Genomic DNA, 25,334 nt, shown 5'->3' with positions numbered 1-25,334 from the left:
CTGCTTCTGAAAACTTCTCCTACCCTTCCTGAGAGGGAGGGAGTCTCTGTGAAAGTGTAACTCCCACCCCACCCCATGGCTAGTCGTGGAAACCCTCTTGAAGTGGGCCGTTAGTTTCCTGGCTAGGTCCTAAGGCAAGAGAACTGAGGAGAAAGGGCTGGATCCAAGGGAACTGATGAACCAAAAAAGAAGTAAGGACAGACAGAAAAGGATGAAAGGAAGGAGATGTTAAAGAGATGGAAGCAGGTCCATCTCAGAACGTCAGCTAAGCAGGGATGCAGCACAGAAAACAAACATGTAGCCCTGGTTCAAAGTCAGGCTCTGCCACTTACCAGCTGGGCCTTTTCCAATCATGTGACCTTTGGGTTGGTGGGTGGTTCCTTGAGAGGAGGAGCAGGAGTACTGTGGAGCTGTCTAGCCTTGAAATTCTTAAATATTCAAGTAAGTGAAGTACGGGAAGGCTCTGTATGAATAACTGTGCTATTATTATCATGCAGAAAAGAGCTCAGGAAGATTCCTCAGAGTGAAGGAACAACCAAATTCAGGGAGTTCGCCGAGCAGCCGGAAGTGCAGCACACAGAGTTCTATAAGTGAAAAAGCCTGAGAGCTGATTAACAAGCACCTCCATGTCACAAATCTCACGTGTTCAGCACTGGCAGAAGGCAGGAGCAGGGGGAAGAGTGCTCCGCACTGTTAAGAAAAATTATCGTAACTTGGAAAAAATGCAAAAGGAGGACTGGGGTCCTTCAGCGTCACTCTGGGACAATGCTGAACAGTGAAGTGCTATTTAATTACTAAGGGGCATGTACCTTTGTTTAATAACTCACCGTGGATTACAGCTCAGATCATGTGAGGCCCTGTACTAACTCATGGATGCCTGCACAAGTATGTGCGTGCATGTATGTGAAGATGCAAAATATTTTTTTTTTCCAGGAAAGAACCACAAAAATGATGGTTTTATTGCCCAGAAGACATTGTCCAGCAGAATCTCTAACTTAGCAAACTTATTTCAGCATGTTTTTGCCAACTAGTTATACAAATTCCTGTCTCTCAAATGTTCTTTTCAACCAGCTTTGCATTCTTTTGGTCCCCTTATTAGCAAATGAAGAAATTATTGACATGATTTTTAAAACATTCTCTGACAGAACCACAAGTGAGGAACTAACTCTGCTGTGCTGTGTGGCTTTGGGCCAATTACTCAGCTTCTGAACTTGCCAATCTCATCTGCCTTATAGAGGGTACCAATGTCCAGCATTGTGGTGGTATGAATGGGGAGATGGATGTGAAAAGACTTTGCACAGCATTCACAGGATACAAAAGTCAGGGTTTATTGTTAAGACTTATCAGACTAGGCTGTTCCAGGGTTGGAAGGTCCGAGGCTTCTGAGGGTAGCATTCTCCAGGCTTGGGATATAGGTCAGGGGAAGAAGCTGCGAGGCTATCTGACACTAGGCTCCATGCCAATGCTGTATTCTTCACTTCTGATGAGGCCAAAAATTCCCATGGGTCTCAGGTCCGGACAACAGAGACCACTCAGGACCACTCAGAGAAGTCTGCCCAAGTCCACAGATGGGCTGAAGGGCTGGGCAAGCATCTGCCCAGAAGCCAGAACTGGGTATTCTAAAGGAGGACAAGTCCTCATCTAGTACTACCAGCCAACAGCCCTAACCAGTGGACCCTACAGCCTGGGTTCTTGCAAGCCCTCATCATTTTATTCTGCAAGTGAGGAAGTGCCCCAGCTCAGTGATAAGCACAGGATCTCTGCCCTTACTATATCTGTGCATGTGTGTGGCTACACACATGCACGCACACACACACAATGGTGTCAGGGGTCCGTTGAGCAATGCAGGCAGCCAACATCAGGAAAATGAGGAGCTGGATCAGCCAATCCTGCAGAAAGGAGATGGGTACAGAGCTGACAGAGGAAAATTGGGAGGACAGGAGGGGGAAAGGAAGAGAAAAGGGAAGAGAGGAAAAGAGGAGAAAGACATTCTAGGCCCAGGGAATGGCAGGAGCAGAGGCTAGGAGGAGAGAGTTGGAACCTGCAGAATATAGTGGAAGACATACAACCAAAGAGATAAGGCAGGATTGGGCGCATACCTTGAGTGAAGTCATGGGGGTTAACAGTCCACTGTCCCTGTGGTGATGGTAAAAAAGGGGATTAGCAAGGGGCTTACACCTGTGTGCCCCCTCCCCCAATGTTCCATCTCCCCAAAGGGAAAGTAGGAAACCCTTTCTCTCTTCCACAGCTCTCACTCCAGGCTAGGCTGTTTTGTCTGCTACAAGTTGGCTCAGTCTCACCCCATCCCTAAAATATCTCCATCGTCAACTGGTTGCCTTAAAGGCTGGGTTCTCAGAGATTTACCATATACTCCGGTTTTTCCCCAGCTCTCTTCCTGAGCTCTCAGTATCTATGAACCAAACCTCTCTTTTCAAACAGTATCTTATCTGTCTCCTCCTTGCAACTTGTATAATCTCCACCTTCCTAAATATATCTCTTCCCTTCCTTATTTTTCCTTTACCCTGCTGATTCCTTCAGTAATTCTTTTGTTATATTATGATAACAAAGTAATTCTTTATGTTATATTATATATAAAGAATATATATATTCTTTTGTTATATTAAAAACATGTTGCCAGGCACAGTGGCACACACCTGTAATCCCAATGGCTCAGCAAGCTGAGGAAGGAAGATTGCAAGTTCAAAGCCAGCCTCAGCAAGGTAGGGAGGCCCTAAGCAACTCAGGAAGACCGTCTCTAAATAAAATACAAAAAAGGAATGGGGATGTGGCTCAGTGGTTAAGTACCCCTGAGTTCAATCCCTGGTACCAAAACAAAAAACAAAAACAATAAAAAAAGAAAAAAAAAAAACATGTTGCTTTGTGGATGGAGACAAGTATGTGTAAACTTTGTTGTAACTGGATTGAGTTTTTTTGGGCTAGACTCAAAGCTTTGTGGACCCCTGCTTAGCAACTACAGCTCTCATTAGGCCTAGCACTGAGTTGGGAAAATGATAGGCACCTAATTTGTGCCTACTGATTGTTAGTTTGGCTAACAACACTTAACCCGCTCCTAGCCATGCTCAATTGCTGGCCAAGTCCATTGTCAGGCTGGAGGACTGGGCAAGCAATAAGCCTGGATTATTCAAATCCTAACCTTCCTACCCCTTTCACTGACATCATGACCCACCATCTCTCAGCAGAGTCCAAGTGATTTGAGGGCTCAGACCCCCGTGTCACTGTTGCTCCCTGAGCTTCTTGGGCATGTTCACACCACCAGAAGGCTCGAGAACAGAGTCTCTCGATAGGGAACAAGAAATTCCCAGGAGCTTCTCAAATCAGTCTCGCACACTCAGCCTCTGCTCAGGGGAGACTCAGGGTGTCCTTTCCTATCGCCAGCTCAGGGCTCACAGTTCTGGCAACGCCGTGGCCACAGGCCCCGGAGCGCCAGGGGGCAGCCTCAGGAGAAAGGTCTGCAAAGAGCCGGGCCGGGGAAAGCCTATCTTTTCGCTGAGCAACCGCCAGGTGCCACCCTCGATGGCGTACAACAGCGTGACCACGCGGTTGACAGTATAGACGGTGTCGCCGCGCACTACCGCAGTGAAAAGTGCTCCCTTGCTGTTGACAAACTGGCCAGGTAGCTCCGTCCACTGGCCCGTGGTCAAGTTGAGGCAGTCGATGGCGCAGTGCAGGAAGTCGTCGGAAGGTCCATTGCGCACCACGTAGAGACTGTCACGATGGGCCACCATGAAGTGGCCGTAGCTCTGCGGATGCCGCAACTCGGCCACTGGCAGCCACGCGTCAGTCCGCGCCGCATACTCCACAACTGCGGTGATGTCTGCCGGCCGCCACAGGCACACGAAGAGGCGGCCACGCGCTTGGGCGCAGGGCACCCCTGTGGCCGGCTGTGGCAGGTCAGCCATGAAGCTCCAGCAGCCAGTGGCCGGGTCGTAGCATTCCACCGAGCTTATGGTCATCCTCTGGAACTCGCCTCCGATGGCGTAGAGGCGGCCGTCGAAGCCCACCAGTGCCGTGTCATAGCGTGGCTGGTGTGGGCTGGGGAACTCGCGCCACGTGCCTCCGTCGGGGTCGTAGCAGAAGCCCAGCTCCACCACCTCCTTGCTGGGGCCACGCACGCCACCCACAATGTAGAGTTTGTTGCCCAGCGTGGCCACTCCTGCCAGCATTGTGCTGGCTTCCAGGGGCAGCGCGGCCAGCGTGCGCCACACGTCCTCCTCCTCGTCCAGGTAGCACATTGTGCGTGACTCATCTTCCAGGAAGCCAGGTGCAGGCGTGTGAGTGCTCAAGGCCACATAGCTGCTGGGCCGCAGGGTCGCCACGTAGGCGCGGGCCTCGGGCAGCACCAAATCGGCCGCCAGCTCGCGCTCGCCATCGCGAATGAAGAGCGCAGCGCTGTGGAACAAGTCTCTCAGGCCAAAGGCGGCGGCGGCGTCGCACAGCAACGCACAGTTGTCCGACGTGAGGCTGTGCTCCAGAAAGCGCGCCAGCTCCGGCGCCTGCAGGAAGGCGGCGCACTCCACCGCCTGCAGCAGCTCATCGTCGGCCGCCAGTGCCGGCCGCTGGCCTCGCAGCACCTCCAGCGTGGTGCGGAAGCCACCCGCGCTCAGCGCGCCCAGGCGCACCTCTGCAGCGCGAGCCTCCCGCATGCCGGAGCGGAAGAGGCCGCGGAAGAAGCCACAGTGCTCCACCAGCAGTGCCTGGTCAGCTTGGAAGAGCTGGCCTCCCACCCATACCTGAACTGGGACCTCAGGGCCCCGCGGCATGGTGAGCCAGAGGGGCAGAGGTTGCCGCTGGGGACCTGGATTCGCCGAACCACCAACTCTGGGGCTACCCCGTACTGGGAAAAAACGTCCCCCAGGGATATAAATACTTCCCTGGCTAAAGATAGTAGGCACATGTGATGTGGTGGCCCGCAGGCTGGATGGCCCCGGGCCCAGAGGGCATCAGGAGAACTGTGTGGTCACCTCCATAAGAGAAACCGTGATAAAAGTGACTATATACTGAACATCTACAGCATGCTGGACATTGCGAGGCCACTTGTAAAGATACCCCGTTTAACTCGCACCGTATCAGCTGTGTCACCTTGGTACAAAGCAAGTACCTTAACTCCTTGCTTTTCAGTTTCCTCATCTTCAGAATGGGGCTAATTAAGCGCCAGTGAGGGTACACGCCTGTAGACCCAGCTACTTGGGAGGCTGAGGCAGGAGGATGGCAATTTAGCAAAGCCCTGTAGCCAAATGAAAGATTTTTTTAAAAAGGGCCCAGTAACAGAATGCCCCTGGATTCAATCCCCAGTACCACCCCCCCGCCCCCGCAAAACACACACACACACACACACAAAAAAAAAACAGTGTAGGGGAGGCAATAATAATAATAACACCTATTTCATTGTGTAGAACAATATCTATAAAGCATTCTGAAGGAGGCTCACAGAGTTTAGGTGAGTTGTCCAAGGTCATTTAGCTAGGAAGAACCAGAACAGGGTAAATATCCAACCCACCCCATCAGCTCAGAGGGGGTGGGACAGGCAAGTTGGAGGGAGAGGCAGAAGTTGAGCAAATTGAATGGTCCAGGATTCTAATGTGTCCTGAGCTTCTGGCCCTGTATTTGGAGCTCAATCTGTTTTTTTTTTTTTTTAATGTGTGTGTGTGTGTGTGTGTGTAAGCTGCAGATTGACACAATACCTTTATTTTATTTATATGTGGTACTGAGGATCGAACTCAGTGCCTGAAACGTGCTAGACAAGCACTCCACCCCTGAGTTACAACCCCAGCACCCCCCAGTCTGTTTTTGAACCTCAGCTTCCTTTTGTGTAAAATGGGAAGAATAGCAACTCTTTTTTGCAGGTGTACATCCAGTCATCCCCTACCTATGGAACTTATTTCTGACTTGGGATGGGAATAGAAGTAGATGTCTGTTCTCTACTTGCCTAACCCTTTCATTGCTGTGTGACTTGGACCTTGAGAGAAAGAAAGTGGGGGTACTGCAGACATCTTATGCCTATGGATGGAAAGAGTGGCTTCTTGGAATAATAATAGCTAACATTTAAATTGCATTTTTTGTCAGGCACTGCAATAGCATTTATATTAACTTCTACAATCCTTGCAACAATTCTGAGTGGATACTATTTCTCCCATTTAATAGATATTATCTGCTCACTGCTTATAGCAACACTATGAACTGGATAGTATTATTAATGGCTCCATTTCATTGATGAGGAGACTGAGTCACCAAGAGGTTTAATCACATGGCCAAATCTAGACAGACCTAGGACTGGAATGCAGTCCTTTTAATGTTAGACTGGGACCCTAACCATTGGTGCTGTGTTACAAATGCTGGGCTCTCAAGGTTCACCATTTTCATTTATAGTGGAGGACCTGGGTCACCGGGACAGGAAGTTACCCAAGGTTTGCAACTTGGAGCAGAGAGCCCCAGACCTCTTGCTGCCCAGTCTATGACACTTTTCCCAATGCACAGGACCCTCCTAGGTGATTAGCTGAGACTCTGGGGCCTAAAAAGTAAATTATCTTCTCCTATCATCTTCTTCTGTAGGTGAGCAAATGGTATCTGCCTTTTGGGGGATGTTCAGCTCGCCCACCTTCTCCTCAGGCCTCCTTTGGGAGGATGAGTAGCTTACAGTGACCATGCAGGAACTGGGAGGAGGGCAGGGGAGCTTTCCTCCGTTTAGGATACACTTATGCACAGACCCTCAGGATGAATCTTCAGACCCAAAGCAAATGTGCCTCCCCTGTTAGGGAACTAGTTTGACCCTGTCAGACTGGGACTGGGATATGGGGACCACTTGTGTGAGCCTGGGAAGCCAGAGGCCTGGAGGAGGCAGCCAGAAATATCTCAGACACTCTGCCCTAGGGACCAGACAGGAAGAAGAGGAGGAATGGGGTGGGGGTGGAGGACAGGAGTCTTCATGAATACTATCCCAGGCCCTCTGCCAGCTTCTCTCCTTCCCTGAGACCAGACTTTGGCTGAAAGGGCCTGCAAGTTCCAGGTAGCAGACATGACAATCCCTTCTTGGGGACAAGTGGGCTCTGCAGTGCTAGGTTCTTACTAGTGGCCTTAGTGGGAAGGGAGAAGGTATCTAACTGTTACCATCGCACGGAACAGGAAGGGAGGCTTAGAGATGGGAGGGGGTTTTCTTGGTTATGAAGGAGGATGTGGGACTGGACTGAACCCTGTCCACTGACCCTAGGGCCTGCTCACCAATTCAGCCCGGCTGCCACTCTTCACTGACACCGTGAGGCTCGAGGGGCAGGGCTGGGGAGGGCTGACCACCCAGGGGGTCAGGGCTGCTGCACATTCCTAGGGCCCCAATTCCCTCCCAGCTGGCCTGTTCCAGACACCTAGGAACCAGGCGCCACAAAGATGGAAGCATCGCCAGCCCTCCTGAGAGCAGGAGGCAGCAGAAGCACAGACCCCTGGTTGAAGTTTGCTCTCTGCTTGATTTTCCCCCAGTCCAGCCTCCTTGAGTGGGTTGGGGCTCATGCACACACCCAGTGTCCAAGTTCAGCAGCCAGACAGTGGGGAGGGGTGACCCAAACTAGGGGTTATGGTTCTGAGGCTGGGCTGTGGATCAGCAGTTTGGGCCCACCCCCGAGGCCCTATCGGGTGCTGCCTACAGCTGAGGAGAGTTTCCACCTCCCAGACTCGGAACATCCCTCTGGGATTTAGAGAGGACAAGGAACCATCCTGGCTGTGGGCAGCCCACAGAGTTCCCAGGCTCTGCCCGACCCCACACTAACCTCCTCTCCACTGTGCACCCCCGCACTGTGCAAGGCTGGGGGTAGGGACAAGGAAAGGAGTCTGCAGCAGACTTTGAGCCTTTCTAGAACACAGACTCGGCCTTGTTCATCTCTGTTCACATGATTGGCACACAGTAGGGGTCTGTTAAGTGGAATCCCAGGCCCTAACCTAAGACAGTCCCCACCCAGTCTGTTTGGGAAGTCACAGCCCCTGTTCCAGGGGGACCCTCAGTCTGATGGGGGAGACATAGCTCTTGCCCTGGGAGACAGCCCCCACCCCACCTCCAGGCTGATGGAGAAGTTTCTTCATACAGGGAAGCCAGTAGCTTGCATTGCCTGAACTGGGAGTCAGGATTCTGGCCTGTGCTTTGATGCTGTACTGCACTGACTTGCAAGAGCTACCCATCCCCTCCAGGCAAGTTCTTCATCTTAGACGGAGTTTGGATCTGATTTCAAAGGTTCTGTTCAAAACAACCCAATCAACAAATGGGCCAAGGACCTGAACAGACACTTCTCAGAGGAGGACATACAGTCAATCAACAAGTACATGAAAAAATGCTCACCATCTCTAGCAGTCAGAGAAATGCAAATCAAAACCACCCTAAGATACCATCTCACTCCAGTAAGATTGGCAGCCATTATGAAGTCAAACAACAACAAGTGCTGGCGAGGATGTGGGGAAAAGGGTACACTTGTACATTGCTGGTGGGACTGCAAATTGGTGCAGCCAATTTGGAAAGCAGTATGGAGATTTCTTGGAAAGCTGGGAATGGAGCCACCATTTGACCCAGCTATTCCCCTTCTCGGTCTATTCCCTAAAGACCTAAAAAGAGCATGCTACAGGGACACTGCTACATCGATGTTCATAGCAGCACAATTCACAATAGCAAGACTGTGGAACCAACCTCGATGCCCTTCAATAGACGAATGGATAAAAAAAATGTGGCATTTATACACAGTGGAGTATTACTCTGCATTAAAAAATGACAAAATCATAGAATTTGCAGGGAAATGGATGGCATTAGTGCAGATTATGCTAAGTGAAGCTAGCCAATCCCTAAAAAACAAATGCCAAATGTCTTCTTTGATATAAGGAGAGTAACTAAGAACAGAGTAGGGACGAAGCGCATGAGAAGAAGATTAACATTAAACAGGGATGAGAGGTGGGAGGGAAAGGGAGAGAGAAGGGAAATTGCATGGAAATGGAAGGAGACCCTCAGGGTTATACAGTAGAGGGGGTAGAGAGAGAAGAGGGGAGGGGAGGGGAGAGGAGGGGAGGGGGGATAGTAGAGGATAGGAAAGGCAGCAGAACACAACAGACACTAGTATGGCAATATGTAAATCAATGGATGTGTAACTGATGTAATTCTGCAATCTGTATATGGGGTAAAAATGGGAGTTCATAACCCACTTGAATCAAAGTGTGAAATATGATATATCAAGAAATTTGTAATGTTTTGAACAACCAACAATAAAAAATTTAAAAAAAAAAGGTTCTGTTCAGCTTGGACATCTGAGTTTGACCTCAAACATGTTGTTTCTCCAGGAAGAGTAGTGACATCACAGAGGGCTTCCAAAAGCTTAGCTTTAGGTGGAATGGTTCCTGGGGGTTAGTGGCCTGAAGCCATCTAGGACGTGGCATCAAGAAACCTTCACGTGGTTTCTTCATGCCTACACCTCTACATGCCCCACTTGTTCACTCCAGGGACATCTATTGAGTATCTGCTTCGTGCCCACTACTGGGAACTGTGCATAGCTTCAGTATATTGGGTGCCTGAGGGTCATCTATGAGACCCATGGTAGGGGTGGGGTCAGGAGAGTTGGGATACTTGTCCAACAGAATAACCTCTCGTGATTTTTTTTTTTTGTGTGTGTGTGTACCAGGAATTTAGCCCAGGGGCACTTAACCACTGGGCCACATACCCAGCCCTTTCAAAAAATTTATTTAGAGGGGCTGGGGTTGTGGCTCAGTGGTCGCGTGCTCACCTAGCATGCATGAGGCATTGGGTTCAATTCTTAGCACCACATAAAAATAAACACAATAAAGTCCATCAATAACTTAAAAAATATTAATTTAAAAAAAATTTTATTTAGAGACAGGATCTCACTGAGCTGCTTAGAGTCTCCCTAAGTTGCTGAAGCTGGCTTTGAATTTTCGATCCTCGTGCCTCAGCCTCCTGAGCCACTGGGATTACAGGCCTGAGCCACAGCACCTGGCATAACCACTCTCTTGAGCTGAAGTGTCCACGTTTCTACTAACTACACTGCCCACTGACTTCTTGGCAGGTGAACCAGGAGTGTGTGCTGTTCAGGAAGGTAGAGAAGAGGCAACTATCAGTTGCTTCTTTGGGCCATTGGCGAAGCTCTGGGTGGGGTGTTTCATATTACCTCACCTAACCCTTAATACCAGTATTTTAAAGCTGAGAAACTGAGGCATGGAAAAGCAAAGCAGCTTATTCTAGGGCCTGATGGTAATTGGACTTATTCCTGAGATCTTTCCAGTCCACAGTGGGTACTCTGGGTGCTGGACAAGCAGCCTACAGAAGAGGAGGCTGAGAGTAGAGAAAGGATCCGGGCACTCTACTCCCAAGCCTCAGACTTTGAGCCCTCAGCTGTGACAGCTGACAGCCTGAGTAACTGACTAGCAACCAGCTCAATCTCTAAACTAAAATGGAATTAAGAATCATCTCAGCCCATTGTGAAAGTCAGGCTGGAATCTCCTCTACAAAATCTCCTTGAAGTGTTCATCCCCTTGGTTGTTCTCAAGGTCAGGGGGTTCACTTCATCCAAGGACAGTCCCACATGGTTAGAATTCACCCTCATACTGAGCTAGAATCTGCCTCCTTGCAACTCCCATCTCCTGGTTGGTCTGAATTTTATTTATTTATTTATTTATTTAATATTTATTTTTTAGTTCTCGGCGGACACAACATCTTTGTTTGTATGTGGTGCTGAGGATCGAACCCGGGCCGCACGCATGCCAGGCGAGCGCGCTACCGCTTGAGCCACATCCCCAGCCCCTGGTCTGAATTTTAAAGAGGAAGAAACTGAGAACAGAAAGACATTAAATCATTCCTGCCCCAGTCCCAGCTGGGGAGTAGCAGAGTTCGTTTGCAGGGCCTGTGTGGATCCACAGTTTACTTTCTCCCCAGCAGCCCTCCAGGAAGATTGGTTTTCTCGCCACAGACTCCTTCTGGATCCAGTCTCTTCACAGGACTGTGGCCAGCCCAGGGATGAGGCTGGAACTTGGCTCCCACATTCTCAACTCCTACAACTAAAAGGAAAACCCTTGGTCATTAGCTGTGCTAGCATTTCTGGCCTCAGGGTGTAATCTAAACAAATTCCTCCCTGTACCTTAGAGTCGTAATAACACAGCTGTTTTATTGTGGTCTCCCCCAAACACAGGCTGAGCCAATATTCATGTCCTATACAGGAAAACTGTTTTCCTTCTTGGTTGGAGAGAAGTCATTCCCATCCTGCTCTGACCCAGGACCCTCTGCTGCTGACCTGGGTTTCTATGGTTTCTTTTGTGGATGGGTGGGTAGATTGGCTAACCATCTGGGGGAAGGAGAAGGGAACTGGTTGTAGTTAGGTTCCCATACCCTTCCCAACTCTACCCTGGAGTGTATTCCAAAAGACAATCTCCACAGCCTTCTAGAACATACTCAGATCTGGAGCCCAGGTCCAACTCTATCAGTCTTTATTAGATGAGTGACATCATAGAATTTTAGATTTCTTTTCCCTTCCTCTAGTATTCATAGCTGGGAACACTGAAGCTCAAAAAAAGTAAAGTGATGGTGTAGCCTGTAATCCCAGCAGTTGGGAGGCTGAGGCAGGAGGATCCTGAGTTCAAAGCCAGCCTCAGCAACTTAGAGAGTCCCTAAGCAACTAAGCAAGACCCTGTCTCAAAATAAAAAAGGGGCTGGGGATGTGGCTTCATGGTTAAGCACCCCTGGGTTCAATCTCCCCCTACCAAAAAAAAAAAAAAGACTTGTCCAAGGTCATGGGAAGGAGCTGGCCCTAGATCCTGTCTATATTCTTGGTATGGGCCATTTTCTCCAGCAAGATCAGGTTTACCCTGAGATCCAAGGGAAATGACCAGGTGACTCCTGCCAAGCTCACCAATTTCAGAACTGTAGGCAAGAGGGGTGCCAGGTTTTAGAACAAATGCCCCATTTACACCACAGACCACAAACACATGCAACTCATTAGGTCCCATAAGGAAGAAACAGTAAGGCTGGATGAATCCAGTTTCTTGAAGTTGAAAACATAGTGGTCATGAAGTCTTACTGAGGGACTCTCTCCCCCTGAGTTCTGCAGTGATGCCACTTAGAACCCCGACACAGAAGAGCAGGTTGCAGAAGTAGAGCGCCAAGGCTGAGCCCACTAACCTAAAGAAACGGCAAGACCGGGAGGCTTCTTGGAGGCGGCGGCGGGGATACCCCGGTGGAACAAAGGAAAGGGTGGATTTCCTAGCTGGTGCAAAGAAGTGGAGGTTTGGGAAAGTCTTTCTCTCTATCCCTCTGCCCGAGAATCTCTCTCTCCGATCGATCCTCCGCGGCGGGGCCTGGGGCCTCCCGGGTCCTCAAGGCGGAGCCGGTCGGTGGGGGCGCGGGCGGCCGGGCGCGCGCGGAGAGGGCGAGCGCGCCCCGCGGGGGGCTCCCGCAGCCCTTAAAAGGAGTTCGTCGCAGTTCGGCGGCCCCGCCCGCCGGCTCTAGGGCCCCTCCTCCGGCCGGGTCTCGCCGGGCCGCGGGAACTCTGCCGCCGGCGCTCGGCTCGGGTCCCGCGCGCGGTACCGACGCGTCCGCCCCAGGGTGCCAGGACTGCGGCTCCCGGGGGCCCCGACGGGCGGGAGCGCTCTTCGGGACCCGTCGGCCCAAGACACGTGTCGCACTCACCAGTGTCGCCATGTCCTCGGTGTTTGGAAAGCCCCGTGCGGGCAGCGGGCTGCAGATCGCGCCCCTCGAGGTCAACCTGGCCATCCTGGGGCACCGCGGGGCGGGCAAGTCCGGTGAGTGGCGCGGGATTGGGGAGCGGAGGGACGGGGAACGTGCGGTGGGAACGGGGCGCTGTGGACTTGTGGGCTTCTTTTCCCAGGAGGGTTGCGTGAGACCTTGTGCTTTCCTTCATCAGGGAATATTAAGGCCACAGTTAAAAGTTCAAAGAGGGCCCCTTGGGCTGGAGGCCAGCATCCAACAGGTCCCTTTGCTGACACTCATCAAGATATCTCTGGATATCAGGATTTCCCCACTCCACACCCCAGTTCCTGGGGATTCCTGGACAAACTGCATATTCTTATCAAACCAGACCCCTCTATTAACTTTCTGGAAATACATTGGACTGTGGTCCTCTGTGCCTGGGACTTGTTGATGAACCAAGGTCTTGGGCTTCTACTAAGATAATTTCTGTCACCACTGAACTCTGCCTTCACCACTCTGGCATTTGTCGCCATAGGCAGAGAAACCTCAGAAAAAGGGTTTGCCCCTCTGCCTGCCATTTTAAGTCCCAGGCAGCTGAAAGTGGAGGGCAGAGGAGGGCTTCTCCACTGGCCGTTTGTCCAGTTAGAGCCATTAGTGAACGGCCAACAAGAGCTTAGTAAGCTGTAGGCTCCCCACTCTCCAGGGTGTTCTTTGAGACTCACTGAGGGTGTTACTTTCTGATTTTGAAGCCAGCCCCTCTGACTTAAAGAGGGGACTCGGAATCTGGTCACGCAACCAGAAAGATTTGCCTTTGCCCCTTTGAACATTATTCTGGAACTCTGTCACTGGTACAGTTTAGCCAGAACTACATGAATGAAGGAATTTACATTTTAAAATATGTATCCCCTGGGTATTAGTTTCCAAATGGACACTGGTAGGAATCCTAGGAAAGAATTTTAAGGATTTTCTCAACAATATCACATTACTTTTTAAGAGCCCAGTGTAATAAATAGTTGGCCAACCCCTGCCTTTATGTGGCTAAACTCTGAGCAAAATCAGAAGCCTCTTGATGCACCCCACCTGGGAGAACTTCGTGCTAGAGCTTTACATTCTGCGGAGATACCCATGAGGGGTGTGGAGGCCAAAGAGAGAGCCAGGATCTGAGATGTGGAGGATGGGCACTAGAGTGTTAGCTCAGGACAGGGATCTTGCCAGGCCCTGGGGACTTCATACCCTCCCAGGAATGGCTCACTGCTCAACTCTGCTCTTACTGTCTCTTTGGCTTGCAGCCAAAGCTGAAATAAATGCCCCAGCTTCAGAATCTGTGTGACTTGTCCAGGGTGGGGAACATGTCCCTTCTTCTGGGGTCTCACCAGGCTGACCCTACAGTAGCTGATTGCAAGGGTCCTGATCCCTGAGTTAGGGTCTACACAAAAATTCCTAAGCCTTGCCTCTCATTGTTTTTCTTGCCATTAAAACAAAACAAAACTCAGGGTGCACCTAGTGGAACTTGGCACCCCCTATTTCTATGTTTTTCTGAGCTTCTCAAACCAACTCCTCAGCTCTCCAGTGTGGTTCCCCACAAAAACTTAGCTTGGTGTCAGCCAGGGGTCACAGAAGTTTAGATAAGGCCTCCTTAAGAAGGGCAGCTTCCAGGGACCCACAGCCAGGCACTGCAGGCGAGACTGAGGCCACCTTTTTCTGCTTCTTGCAGCCCTGACCGTGAAGTTTCTGACCAAGAGGTTTATCAGTGAATATGACCCCAACTTGGGTAAGAAACCACTCTTTCCTAGACCTCTGGCTGCTTGTGCCCCACCTGGAGCACTCCCCTGGGACCTACCCCGTGGGTGGGCCCTGACGGGTACTGCATACCTGGGGGCAGAAGGGAGGAGTCACCAGGATCACCCACCCCATGGAGGGAAATGTTTTAAGTGTAAGACATACCCCTTCCACAGCCCACCCTAGACAACTTGGGGGTTGACCCAATTCAGAGAATTGTGAGAAACTGACTTGCCCAAAATTTTGAGGTATGATGAAAGCTGAAAAAAAAAAAAAAACAGACATAGGAAGATATCCACATACAAAAAGATATTGTTCTTTAAGATGATCACTCGGTGTTCTTTTCCAGAAAAGCTGAACTACATGAAAAATTCTCTAGTGATGCTGGCTTCTGAACCAATTTTTTTGAACCACATGAGTAAACCAGCCTTGCTTTTTTAGCTGTATCATAGCATACTGAAAAAGAGGATGTATTGATGCCCATCAGAGCTGGGTTTGAATCCTGGCTCTGCCACTTATTAGCTGTGCAATTTTGAGGAAGTCACTTAACCTTTCTGGGCTCCTGTTTCCCATCTAAAATGGGCATCAAATACCTATCTCAGAGAATTACTATGAGGATTAAAGAAATAACGCATGTAAAAGATCTGGCCTAGAACTTGAGCCGAAGTAGATTCTCAATGTATGTCCGCTCTTCCTTCTTCCTCAATGGCTTCCCATGCATGGCATCTGAGATTCCCTCAAATGAATCATACCAGTGTTTCTGAAAATTATTTTTAGCAGTAGGACCTTTCTCTAAAATAATCTCTTACATGGAACCCTAATACCCAAGACAAATAAAAGCAGAATTTTGTTAGTATCAATGTGATTTTTTTTAAAGAGAGAGAGAGAGAGAGAGAGAATTTTTTTAAATATTTATTTTTTAGTTATTGGCGGACACAACATCTTTGTTTGTATGTGGTGCTGAGGATCGAACCCAGGCCGCACGCATGCCAGGCAAACGCGCTACTGCTTGAGCCACATCCCCAGCCCAGTATCAATGTAATTTAAAGCTCACATTTATAACATTGTTATTATGAATGTCCACTGACACAGTGGGGTGTCTGAATGACCTTAGCATTTTGAAAATGGGTGTTGGATTATTTCCCCATTCACAAAGATTGAATAAAGCATTGGTGGGACTCCCAAGGGCTCTCAGAGGAAACCCAGGGCTCTGTGACACAGGTTGAAAACGCCTACAATGCAGCACTGCCCACAGCCTGCCCTGATGGCTGGCTGGAGGAAAGAGCTCCTGAATCCATTGGTGCCCATCAGCCCCTCAATTCAGCAGAACTAGGGTACAGAGGAGACCCAGTGCCAGAGCAGGGGGAGTCCTCAGAGCCACTTAGTCATCAGGTTTAATTTTTTTTTTCTTTTTTTAAATTGTTTTAGTTAGTTACACATGACAATACAATGATCTTGACATATCATACATTTGAATCAGTTTTTTTTTCTTAAAGAAAAGAATCCCTTCTTCCAAAGAGATCTTAGAATGGTAGTCGTCAACAGGGAACGTGGAGGGCTTCCCTGGGTAAGTCAGGGGGTGGGACAGGTGGTGAGTTGACAGTCCTCCAGGGGTTTGTTCCTCACAGTTGTTCCTTAGCACAGTTCCTTGGTGCTGCACCGGAGGGAACAGGTCGAGGAGCCAAGTTCACATGGAGAGGCTGAGGGGAGCCCCTTAGATCAGCAGAGGCCAACCCCTGAGAGAGCAGGACGCAGGGGGTAGCGGTGTGCTGGCCGGGGCTGTGCTGAGTGTGGCAGGGTGGGAGGCAGGAAGGAAGAGCACAGGAGCAGGCTGGCCATCCGGGAGGGACCCAGCAATTCCCAAGGGCAGTGCCTCAAAAGACTTTCTGCTTAGTTCATCTGGCGCCTGGGTCATGCTTACACCAAAAATCACTCCTTGTGTATCTGAAATTCAAAGTTAACCACATATCCTGGATTTTTTCTGGCCACCCACTTCCAGTGTCCCTCCTTCCCTGCCCCCAATCCATTCTTTTCACACAGGTCCCACCAGATGAGCCCATTACAGAGCTGCTTTGAGCTTCCTGATTGAGTAATTGTGGAATTCTGACCTATCGGTGGGATGTGTGGTCACACTGTCTGAGGGGGGGACAGCAGTCCCGCAGTGGTTAGTCACCTTGGCCTTTAGTCTCTTGCTTTGCCGAGACAGTCTCTGCTCACACACGCTGGAGGCCACTACCATTCCTCAGAGGATCCGTCCTGTTGCTGGAACAGCCTACACATTCCAGCCACTGTCCCATTTGCTGGTTTCAAAATATTTTCCCTTCATTTATAGTAATGACAACTTTTTAAAAAGCACCAAAGAAACTAGGGGACCAGAGCCTTTCCTCCTGTAGAGAAAGTTCTGGATGTTCAGGGCAGAGCGAGTGTCAGGAAGATGTTGCTAGAACAACTCCTCAGCTTCCTCTAGGGTGTCCTGAAAGCGTGATCACATTTGGGAGCCTCTTGAGGGAGAGGCTTGTGCTCAGTTCCAGCACAGTACTAGGCACAACGTAGTGCTCTTCGCTGTGATTTTGTTTTTGGATTACCAAAAACAAAGAAGAGAAGAACTCCTACAAATGTCATCCCCATTGTATAGGTTGAGAAACTGAGGCAGGCAGGGCTCAATAATTTGCATAGGATCAGGAGACCCCCCTCCTCAGGTCTTCACTAAGGACAGCCTTCTGCTATAGAGGGCTCAGAGCCAGAGGTCTATGTGGCACTGGTCTCTCTGAGCCTCAGTTTCCCCATCTAGAAGATGGGACTAATAAACTGGGCTCTGTCTGTGTTAGAATCATGCTTTGTGACAGGCTGTCACTCTTACAGCCAGTAGGAACTGAAGATTTAGTGCCTATGCTGACCCTCGAGTAGGGAGCCAGTATCTCCAGGGAAGGTTCTCCTCTCCCAGAAAGGCTGGGGCATCTCACCTGGCTTAGCCAGGGGACAGTGCCTGCTTGTCATCCCATCTTTGCCTTCATCCTGTTCCAGCAAGGACATAGTTATCATTTCTGAAGCAGCACCCTATGCACACTCTGACCAGAACTTCTTTGGTGCTTTTTAAAAAGTTGTCATTACTATAAATGAAGGGAAAATATTTTGGGAAAGGACTCTTCTCTCAGCACTGAAGTCCACAGAATATTAATTAGCACCTGTATTTAGGGAACCAGAGTGCCCCAAGTCAGGGAAGACTACGTTACTGTGAATGGGTAAGGATCCTCACAACCCCGCCTCTGAGGCCAGTCACCTCCCCGTAAAGGGGATGCTGGACAAGATGCCCTCTGAGGGCATGTCTTTCTACAATAAAGATACAGCTAACTCAAAAGGCTGTTGGAGTTGGGGGCAGAGAATGGCCAAGTTTCAGCTAACACCGTTTACTGGGCTGGGCAGGATACTATGCCTGTTTGGAGGGAGTCCCTAAAAGGGGCGCATTGGACAACGTTGGCAGGAAAATAAAGATAAATCTGAGCAAGATGTAGGCATCTAGGGACAGCTCTTCTTGGGCCAAATATAGTTAAACATTTGGGGCATATTTTCCATTCGATTTTTTTTTTTTTTTTTTGCATAAGAACAGCTATTTATCCAAGTCCCCAAAGCAGGCTGGGGACGAGGAGCTGTCTGTGATTCATGCTGGATGCTGGTGGACCTGGATTGTGTCCAGGCCTGCTCGGCTGCCAGCAGCCCTCAGAGAGAAGTGTTTGACTGCATTCATCCAGGGCTGGGGTGCTGTTCTCACAGAGACTGCTGCCGGGAAGGCAGAAAGCAGCCCAGTTCTACCCAGAGGGGGCTTGGGGTGACATGCCACAGGGGCATCCAGGGAAAGGTGGGAACCTAGTGCATTCACATACATGTGCCACCTGCACAGGGGAAGATTAGGAGGAGAAAGACCCATTGCTAATATGGCAATGATGTCCTCTATGCATGCGGACCCCTGGCCATTTGCTGCTTTCTTAGGTTGGAGGTCATAAGAACTGAAAACAAAAAAAGTAAAAAAAAAGGAAAACTTGTGAAATCCAAATAAGGTCAGTAGTTCAGTTCATAGCACCGTTTCAATGGCAGTTTCTTGGTTTGGAAACTGTACTGTGGCGGTGTAATGTGTTAACGCTGGGAGAGGAGTACACGGGAACTCTGTAGCATTTAGCAACTTCTATGTGGGTCTAAAACTATTTTAAAAGTTCACCTAGGAATGTGAGCCTGCTCTGTTAATTTTGGAGGTCCACAGTCCCCACTGCCCTTTCCAGGCATTTATGGCTGGCCAGGCCCCATGCCCAAGGGTCCATCAAGTCCTCACGCAGCTTTGGGAGATGGAACTATTAAATGTGCTAATGCAAGGACAAACACTTAGCACTGCGCTTGGCAAAGGGCAAAGACTTGGAAACTATTAGCAATGTTACTATATTATTCCCATTTTAAAATGAGGAAACAGCCCCCAGGAGTTGAAGTGATTTGGCCACTAAAAAGTAACTAAGATTGGCCGGATTTCAGATTTTCAACTTAAAAATCTTCTGCTGTCATGTTGACAAAGACTATTTGTAAAACCTCCTTGGAACGTCTTTTTTTTTGAATTTTTTTTTTTAAGTATATGAGGTCTCAGATATTTTTTTAAAAAATATTTATTTTTTAGTTTTCGGTGGACATAACATCTTTATTTTATTTTTATGTGGTGTTGAGGATCGAACCCAGAGCCCCGCACATGCCAGGCAAGCGCGCTACCGCTTGAGCCACATCCCCAGCCCTCCTTGGAACTTCTAACGGAGGTCTGATGGCCCTCCCTCCATCCATCTCATGTGGGTCTCTTTTTCCTCTTCTCCCACCAGGGGCAGGAGATTGTCCTTGGGGGTTCGTACAGGCCTGATGCTGTGGTCAGAGGGGCAGAGGGTAGAGAAGCTGGGGCTAGGGGGACTGGCAGTGCAGTTCCTGAGCCTCTTCTGCCACTGGGGCTCATGGTCACACACTCAGCCCTGCTGGCTTTGTGCACAGGCACACAACACAAGCTGTCCTGGGTTATGTTATATGAATGGCCTGATGCTCTGAGCCCTATAAGCAAAGTAGCATCTCTTTGGTGGGAGGTTCTCCTGTGTCCCCCATGAAGGTGAGAGTAGTCCCAGCTCCTCTAACCTTGTAGCCTCTTAAGGTCCCCTCAAGGCTGCACAGGGGGAAGCTGGGACATGGACCTAGTTCATTATAGAGTGGCCTGCCCTGCCTCTGATCTGCCTGACCGTCTGTGTTGCAGAGGACACCTACAGCTCTGAGGAGATTGTGGACCACCAGCCTGTCCATCTGAGAGTCATGGACACTGCAGACCCGGTAACGTTACCCTCATACCCAAGGAGGGCCAAGAATCAATGCAGCCTTCTGGGAAGTCCTGGCCTCAGAGGGGAATTTGGATCCCTTTTTAACCTCCAATTTGCTGCATGACCCTGAATGACTCCCAAGGGCCTGAATCCTTCATTTGCTACCTGAGAGGATGGGATGGAACCTGGGGGGACCTGATGATTGCTGGTATCAGCTCTGATGTCCTGTGCTATGGGGCATTTTGGTCACATATGCAGAGACTGGCGCACATCTATTTATACAGATGTCCCTGATGAGAGCCTGTGGACCCAAGTGCCTCCAACATATCCCCCTCCCAGTTTCACCCCCAACTCACCAGCACCTATTAAGATCAGATGCCAGTTACTCTCAGAAGTCAAAGGGGAAGCATGAACCTAACCCAAACCAGTGGTGCCCAGGGATAGCAGGTCCCTATAGGGGCCATGCCAGAGTCTTTGGCTTTGGGCCCAAGGGGCCAAGGTCCCCTGCTCTCTGGCTGTGTGGTGGGAGGGAGGTTCGTGAGACAATGTCTCCTTTCATGCCAAGCCAAATCCACACTCAAGTGCTCCTTTGAAAAAGGCTGTGCTGGGGAACAATATACAAAGACCTGGGAGTAGGGGGTGTGGGGCAGCTCAGGTGAAGGCCTTTACCCCCACCTTCTTGCCCCTGAGGGGGGGACTCCTCTTCTTCACCTCAGGATACCCCCAGGAACTGTGAGCGCTACCTGAACTGGGCCCACGCTTTCCTGGTAGTTTACAGCCTCGACAGCCGCCAGAGCTTTGAGGGCAGCAGCAGCTACCTGGAGCTGCTGGCCCTGCACACCAAGGAGACACAGCGCAGCTACCCCACTCTGCTGCTGGGTAACAAGCTGGACATGGCCCAGTACAGGTGAGAACGGGCAGCATGGCCCTCACTCCAGAGCCCACACTCTATATTTGTAAAGGCAGAGTGGCATCTGCAGGCATTGGTTAGCAATCCCCCTGGAAATTAGGAAAAAGGGACGCTGGGCATTGGTCTCCCAGCAGACAAGGAGAGACAGGGAAGTGTATCTGGGCCACACAGGAGCTGAGTTTCCCAGAAGTCAGGAAAGAAGCCACTCCTATCCTCCTGTGCCTCTGTGGTCTGTCTCAGCACCACCCTTTCTTGCTTCAGTCGATGTGACCTCTGGTCCCACTCCTAGCAGCTGACTGGTCATTCAGTGCCCAATTCCAGAGAGGAGATCTGATTGGCTCCTCGGGTCAGGTGTCTGCTCTGGACCAAGAAGCTTCTGCCTCACCCAAGCGCAAGCCCTGGGCTCACTCCCCCAGTTGGCTATGCTGAGGGCAGGTTCTCTCAGAGAGGCTTGGACTTGAATCAGAGGTCACAGACTGGGCCAAAGGGCAGATGACCACAGAACACTGCAGCCATATTTTGCTTGGCTGGCACAGTGTTTTATAAGTTCTGGAACTGGAATGCTTTGAGGTGGGGCCTGCTCCCTCCAGCTCACCAGAGGCCTTGCCCCACTCCCCGTCCTTTATCTCACCCTCTTCACACATTCAAGTCACCTGCCTGGCTCTGAGGCATTGGAGACAGTGGTGCCTATACTCGATGAGCAATCCCACTGGACTCTCCACCTGCCAGGTATGGCACCTTCCTCCAGCCTTCCCACCACCTGCCCTGCTTGTGGCTGCTCTCTCCTGATTTCCCAGGCCCCAAAGGCCTGTGACTGGCGTTAGCAGGGAAGAGACCTTTTGTTCAAAATGGGTCAGATAGGCATTGGCAGGAGGGAGTTGTTTTTTCATGAATGAGGTCACAGTAAGGCCTCTTCACAGGCCACCCAGTCCTCAGACCCAGACAAATTCTTGTCTCAGGGAATGCGGAAAGTCATGTGATGTTAAAAACACCAAGGCTGTCTTTGAGGAATTGCAGAACCTGTAAGGAGGGGGTCAGAAGACTGGATTGTGAATAGGCCAGATTTTAACATGGGGGAGAAAATTACAGACCACTGTTTTGACCCCAGTCTTTGCCAAAGGGGATTGTCTAAAAATGGTGTGGGATTTTAGCTAATATGGGGCTTGAGTGAAACAACATCGGTTCCCTAGGAACATGCTGTGACAATTCACCTCCACTTCCTTCTTTGGTCAAGGCCCAGCATTGGTAGATCAGGGCTCCCTGGCACATTGACTCTTTCAACTGAGCATTTGTCAGTGTCTCCATGATTGTCTTGCAGCTGAGAGAGAATGGGGTTTAGGGCAGTAGTTTCCAAACCACTGACAAAATGTTCACTAGGCTGCAAACAACAATTAAAGAAAAGAGTAATGTCATGTGCCTGTATCACCCCCATGTGTATATGTTTTTGAAAATTCATTATTGAAGCCCCCACAATGGCAGAGTTGTAGACTCAAACTCATCATAAAAGCAAATATATCCAGTTCTCTTTCAAAAGGGGATCCTCAGGAAGCAGTGAGCGCACAGACAGAACACCAGCCCCAGGTGGGAAGTGATTAGATATTCTGCCCCTGACCCTTTTGGTCCCAGTCACTCTCTCTCTCTCTGATGCTCCCACCCACTATAAAACAGTATGCTGGGCAACTAGCCTAACTCCTGCCAAACTAGTCTCGTCCCACCACTACGCACCCTAGTGTTTCCTCTCATCTCACGGGCTTGCCATTGTCCTCAGGAGTGCTGGGTGGGACCTTCAGCAGTGCCCAGCAGTCAGGTGGTGGTCAGAAGGATCCAGCCAGGGGAACCTTGGCCTCAGCCTTCAGGGACCTCCACCACTTCTCTCTCTCCACCTCACCTACCCAAAAGCCCTTTTTTTTTTCACCCCAGTTCCCCACAGTTTTCAGGTCAGAAGCTTCCAGGACCTTCCCAGTTTCAGATATCTATCCTGTCACCTCAGGAGACGGTGTCAGACCCAGCTGGAGTAGGGGTTGTTCCTCCTTCCTGTTTCCCTCTGCTAACCACAAAATGTCATCACCCTTGCTCTCTCTGACTCTCTACCCAGGCAGGCAGACAAAACTCCCCATGAACCCTGAAAGCTATGCCCTGGGTCACTTCTGTGGCCCATTTCCTGACCAAGGGACCCACTTTGGGATAGAGGAGAGATGGGACTGAGAATGGTCTTCTTATTCTGGCCATTGACAGGTCTAGCAGCCTCTTACACTCCTGCTCCTTCCTGAATTCTGGCTTTGGCAACATTAGCTAGCATTTATGGAGCACTCTCTCTGTGCCAGGATTGTTATGCACTTGACACTAATTATATTTCTTAATTCTAATACCCCGAGAGGCAAATGATGTCATCCCATTGTACCGATGAGCAAACAGAGACTCAGAGTGATGAAGATGGGCAGAGGCGCCCAGCCAGAGGGTGGGAAGCTGGGCACAGGCCCCACTCTGCCTGACTCAGAGCAGCACGTTCCTGACTCCCTGCCTCGCCCTGCTTTCTCACCAGGCAGGTCACCAAGGCCGAGGGTGCGGCCTTGGCTAGCAGGTTCGGGTGCCTGTTTTTCGAGGTGTCTGCTTGCCTGGACTTTGAGCACGTGCAGCACGTCTTCCACGAGGCAGTGCGAGAGGTGCGGCGGGAGCTGGAGAAGAGCCCCCTGGCCCGGCCCCTCTTCATCTCTGAGGAGAAGGCCCCTCCCCACCAGGCCTCACTTGCCACCCGGCACGGGCTGGCCAGCTGCACCTTCAACACTCTCTCCACTGTCAGCCTGAAGGAGATGCCCACCGTGGCCCAGGCCAAGCTGGTCACTGTGAAGTCATCCCGTGCCCAGAGCAAGCGCAAAGCTCCAACTCTGACCCTGCTGAAGGGCTTCAAGATCTTTTGAGAGCCCTCCTCAGGAGCCCTGGCTTGACTGCTGGGCAGAGCTGCAGAATAGGGGCTGGTTTGTCACCACCAGTTTTTCCTCTGATGGACCTCACCCTCTGGTGGAAAGCTGGCCCCACCTCCAGCACCAAGCAGTGACCCTACATTCAGTTCATTGTGTGAGCCAGAGGGACAGGCAGGGATGCTGTTCCTGTTCCTGTCAGACCTCGGTTCTCATGGTAACCACTACACCTGTGACCCTGGAGGGAAGGAGCTACTGCGACAGCTCAGAAACCTGGGGTCAGCCTTGAGCAGGAAGAAACTGAAGTGTCCATCCTGCTGCCAGGATCCCTGCCTGCCAACTGTGGACCCTAGTGGATGGACAGCTCTGAGAGGCCCTGTCCCCGTGAAGGCAGTAGAGATGGCCCTGAAGGCCTAGCACCACCTAGTGGAGGGGAATGGAAGAGCGGCTGCTCAGAGGCCAGAACCTGGTCCTCCCACTGTCATCTTCTGACCTCATAGAAGCCCCAAGCAGCAAATTCTACAGTTTTTCCTGAAGAAAATTTAGTTAAAATAATTCTATTATTTTATCTGTTATATTATCTGGAATCAGGATACTCCCTGGGATCCCACTGTTAGCAAGAAAAGGCTCTCAGCTTGGACAGGGAAAAGTCCCAGGCAAAGGTATTTCCAGCACTTTGCCTCTCCATGCGGGTAAAAGGGAGGGGGCTGTGGGTTGCCCTGGGTAGGAAGACTCTAGCTCTCTCTCTTTTTTTTTTAACCAACATCTGGGTCTTCTTGTACCTCCTTTGTTAAAGACAGTGTCCACAGACCCTCATGACCAGCCTCCTCAAGTTGAATGACCAAGGCTGCAGGATAGATTTGTTCTCTCTAGTGACAGTTCCCCAGAGCCCCAGGGAGCCCACAGCCGGTGGGATCAGATGCCACCTGGCGGATACTCATGGGTAGAAACAGTATACATGTCTGTAGCCTGGCTTGGCAGGACCCAGGATTCCTAGCAGTGGGTCGGAGACAAAACCTAGATCATTTGGGGTTAATAAAGCAGACTTTTGCATAAATTATTTGGTGTTACCACTGAGCTTATGGCTCAGATCTGGAATCAGGATACTCTCTGAGATCCCACTGTTAGCAAGAAAAGGCTCTCAGAGGCAGGGAGTGCAATCGTTTCCTAACTGTTTACCATGAACCCTCAGCAGATAAGCAGGTACAGGAGAGGGCTCTGGTGGATAGAAGGGCCAACAAGGGAATTCTGACCCTGAAATCCTGCTCCTTCCCCTCTTAATCAGCAGTCCCAGGAGCTTGGATTGGAAACATCTCTAACATAGTTTTCAGCCCCACTCCAAAAAACGGAGAAGCTGAGGTTAGGGGGAGCCCACGAACTATTCAAGACTGCATACTGAGGGTCCTGGCCAGGGTTTCTGACCCACAGGCTGGCTGGGATTGTACACTTTACTCCAAGCCACTGTGTGTTTGTGGACCACCATTGTTTGAACAAACTATGCAATTCCAGCTGCCCACTCCCAGAAGCCTTTTAATAAAAGATTGTTTAAATAACAAATTTTAATTTGATTGAAGCTCACTCATTGAATCTGCTAATGAAAACATTAGGCTGCGGGGGGTGGGGTGGACTAAAACCAGAGACGTTCCAGGCCATGAGGTGAGCTCAGGTTGGGATCCTGAGCCTGGGAGGGGGATGACACATGCTCT

General features: G+C 50.3%; 2 protein-coding genes across 6 annotated transcripts; one reads left to right on the top strand and one right to left on the bottom strand.

Annotated features, from left to right (window-relative positions):
- Positions 1-862: 862 nt before the first annotated feature.
- On the bottom strand, positions 863-13,017 carry Kbtbd13 (kelch repeat and BTB domain containing 13). 5 transcript variants are annotated; one of them, XR_011706692.1, is made up of 3 exons: positions 12,674-13,017; positions 2,100-2,136; positions 863-1,889 (listed from the first exon to the last, which is right to left on the bottom strand). XR_011706692.1 is itself a non-coding variant. In XM_027923414.3 (3 exons), the coding sequence occupies exon 1, from the start codon at positions 4,779-4,781 to the stop codon at positions 3,405-3,407; it is 1,377 nt and encodes a 458-aa protein (XP_027779215.2). In that variant the 3' UTR covers positions 863-1,889; positions 2,100-2,136; positions 3,188-3,404. The 5 variants fall into 5 exon arrangements, 1 of the variants encoding a protein (XP_027779215.2); XR_011706691.1 differs by lacking the exon at positions 12,674-13,017 and adding an exon at positions 2,655-3,179; XM_027923414.3 differs by lacking the exon at positions 12,674-13,017 and adding an exon at positions 3,188-4,781.
- Positions 12,496-25,191, top strand: Rasl12 (RAS like family 12). The gene is made up of 5 exons (XM_027922936.2): positions 12,496-12,786; positions 14,409-14,465; positions 19,740-19,813; positions 20,517-20,707; positions 23,253-25,191. Exons 1-5 carry the CDS (start codon positions 12,684-12,686, stop codon positions 23,626-23,628), a joined length of 801 nt encoding a protein of 266 aa, XP_027778737.2. The 5' UTR covers positions 12,496-12,683; the 3' UTR covers positions 23,629-25,191.
- The last annotated feature ends 143 nt before the right edge of the window (positions 25,192-25,334 follow it).

Source organism: Marmota flaviventris, chromosome 2, assembly GCF_047511675.1.
Source record: "Marmota flaviventris isolate mMarFla1 chromosome 2, mMarFla1.hap1, whole genome shotgun sequence".
NCBI lineage: Eukaryota > Metazoa > Chordata > Mammalia > Rodentia > Sciuridae > Marmota > Marmota flaviventris.
Note: the sequence above shows the minus strand (reverse complement) of the source record. Positions and strands in the feature narration are given on the sequence as shown.

Bases quoted from the DNA above. Each gene is read 5' to 3' on its own strand.
- Rasl12 (XM_027922936.2), top strand. From the start codon at position 12,684: ATGTCCTCGGTGTTTGGAAAGCCCCGTGCGGGCAGCGGGCTGCAGATC. The intron at 12,787-14,408 runs GTGAGTGGCGCG...TGCTTCTTGCAG, and splicing joins CCGCGGGGCGGGCAAGTCCG to CCCTGACCGTGAAGTTTCTG. The intron at 14,466-19,739 runs GTAAGAAACCAC...TCTGTGTTGCAG, and splicing joins TGAATATGACCCCAACTTGG to AGGACACCTACAGCTCTGAG.
- Kbtbd13 (XM_027923414.3), bottom strand. From the start codon at position 4,781: ATGCCGCGGGGCCCTGAGGTCCCAGTTCAGGTATGGGTGGGAGGCCAG.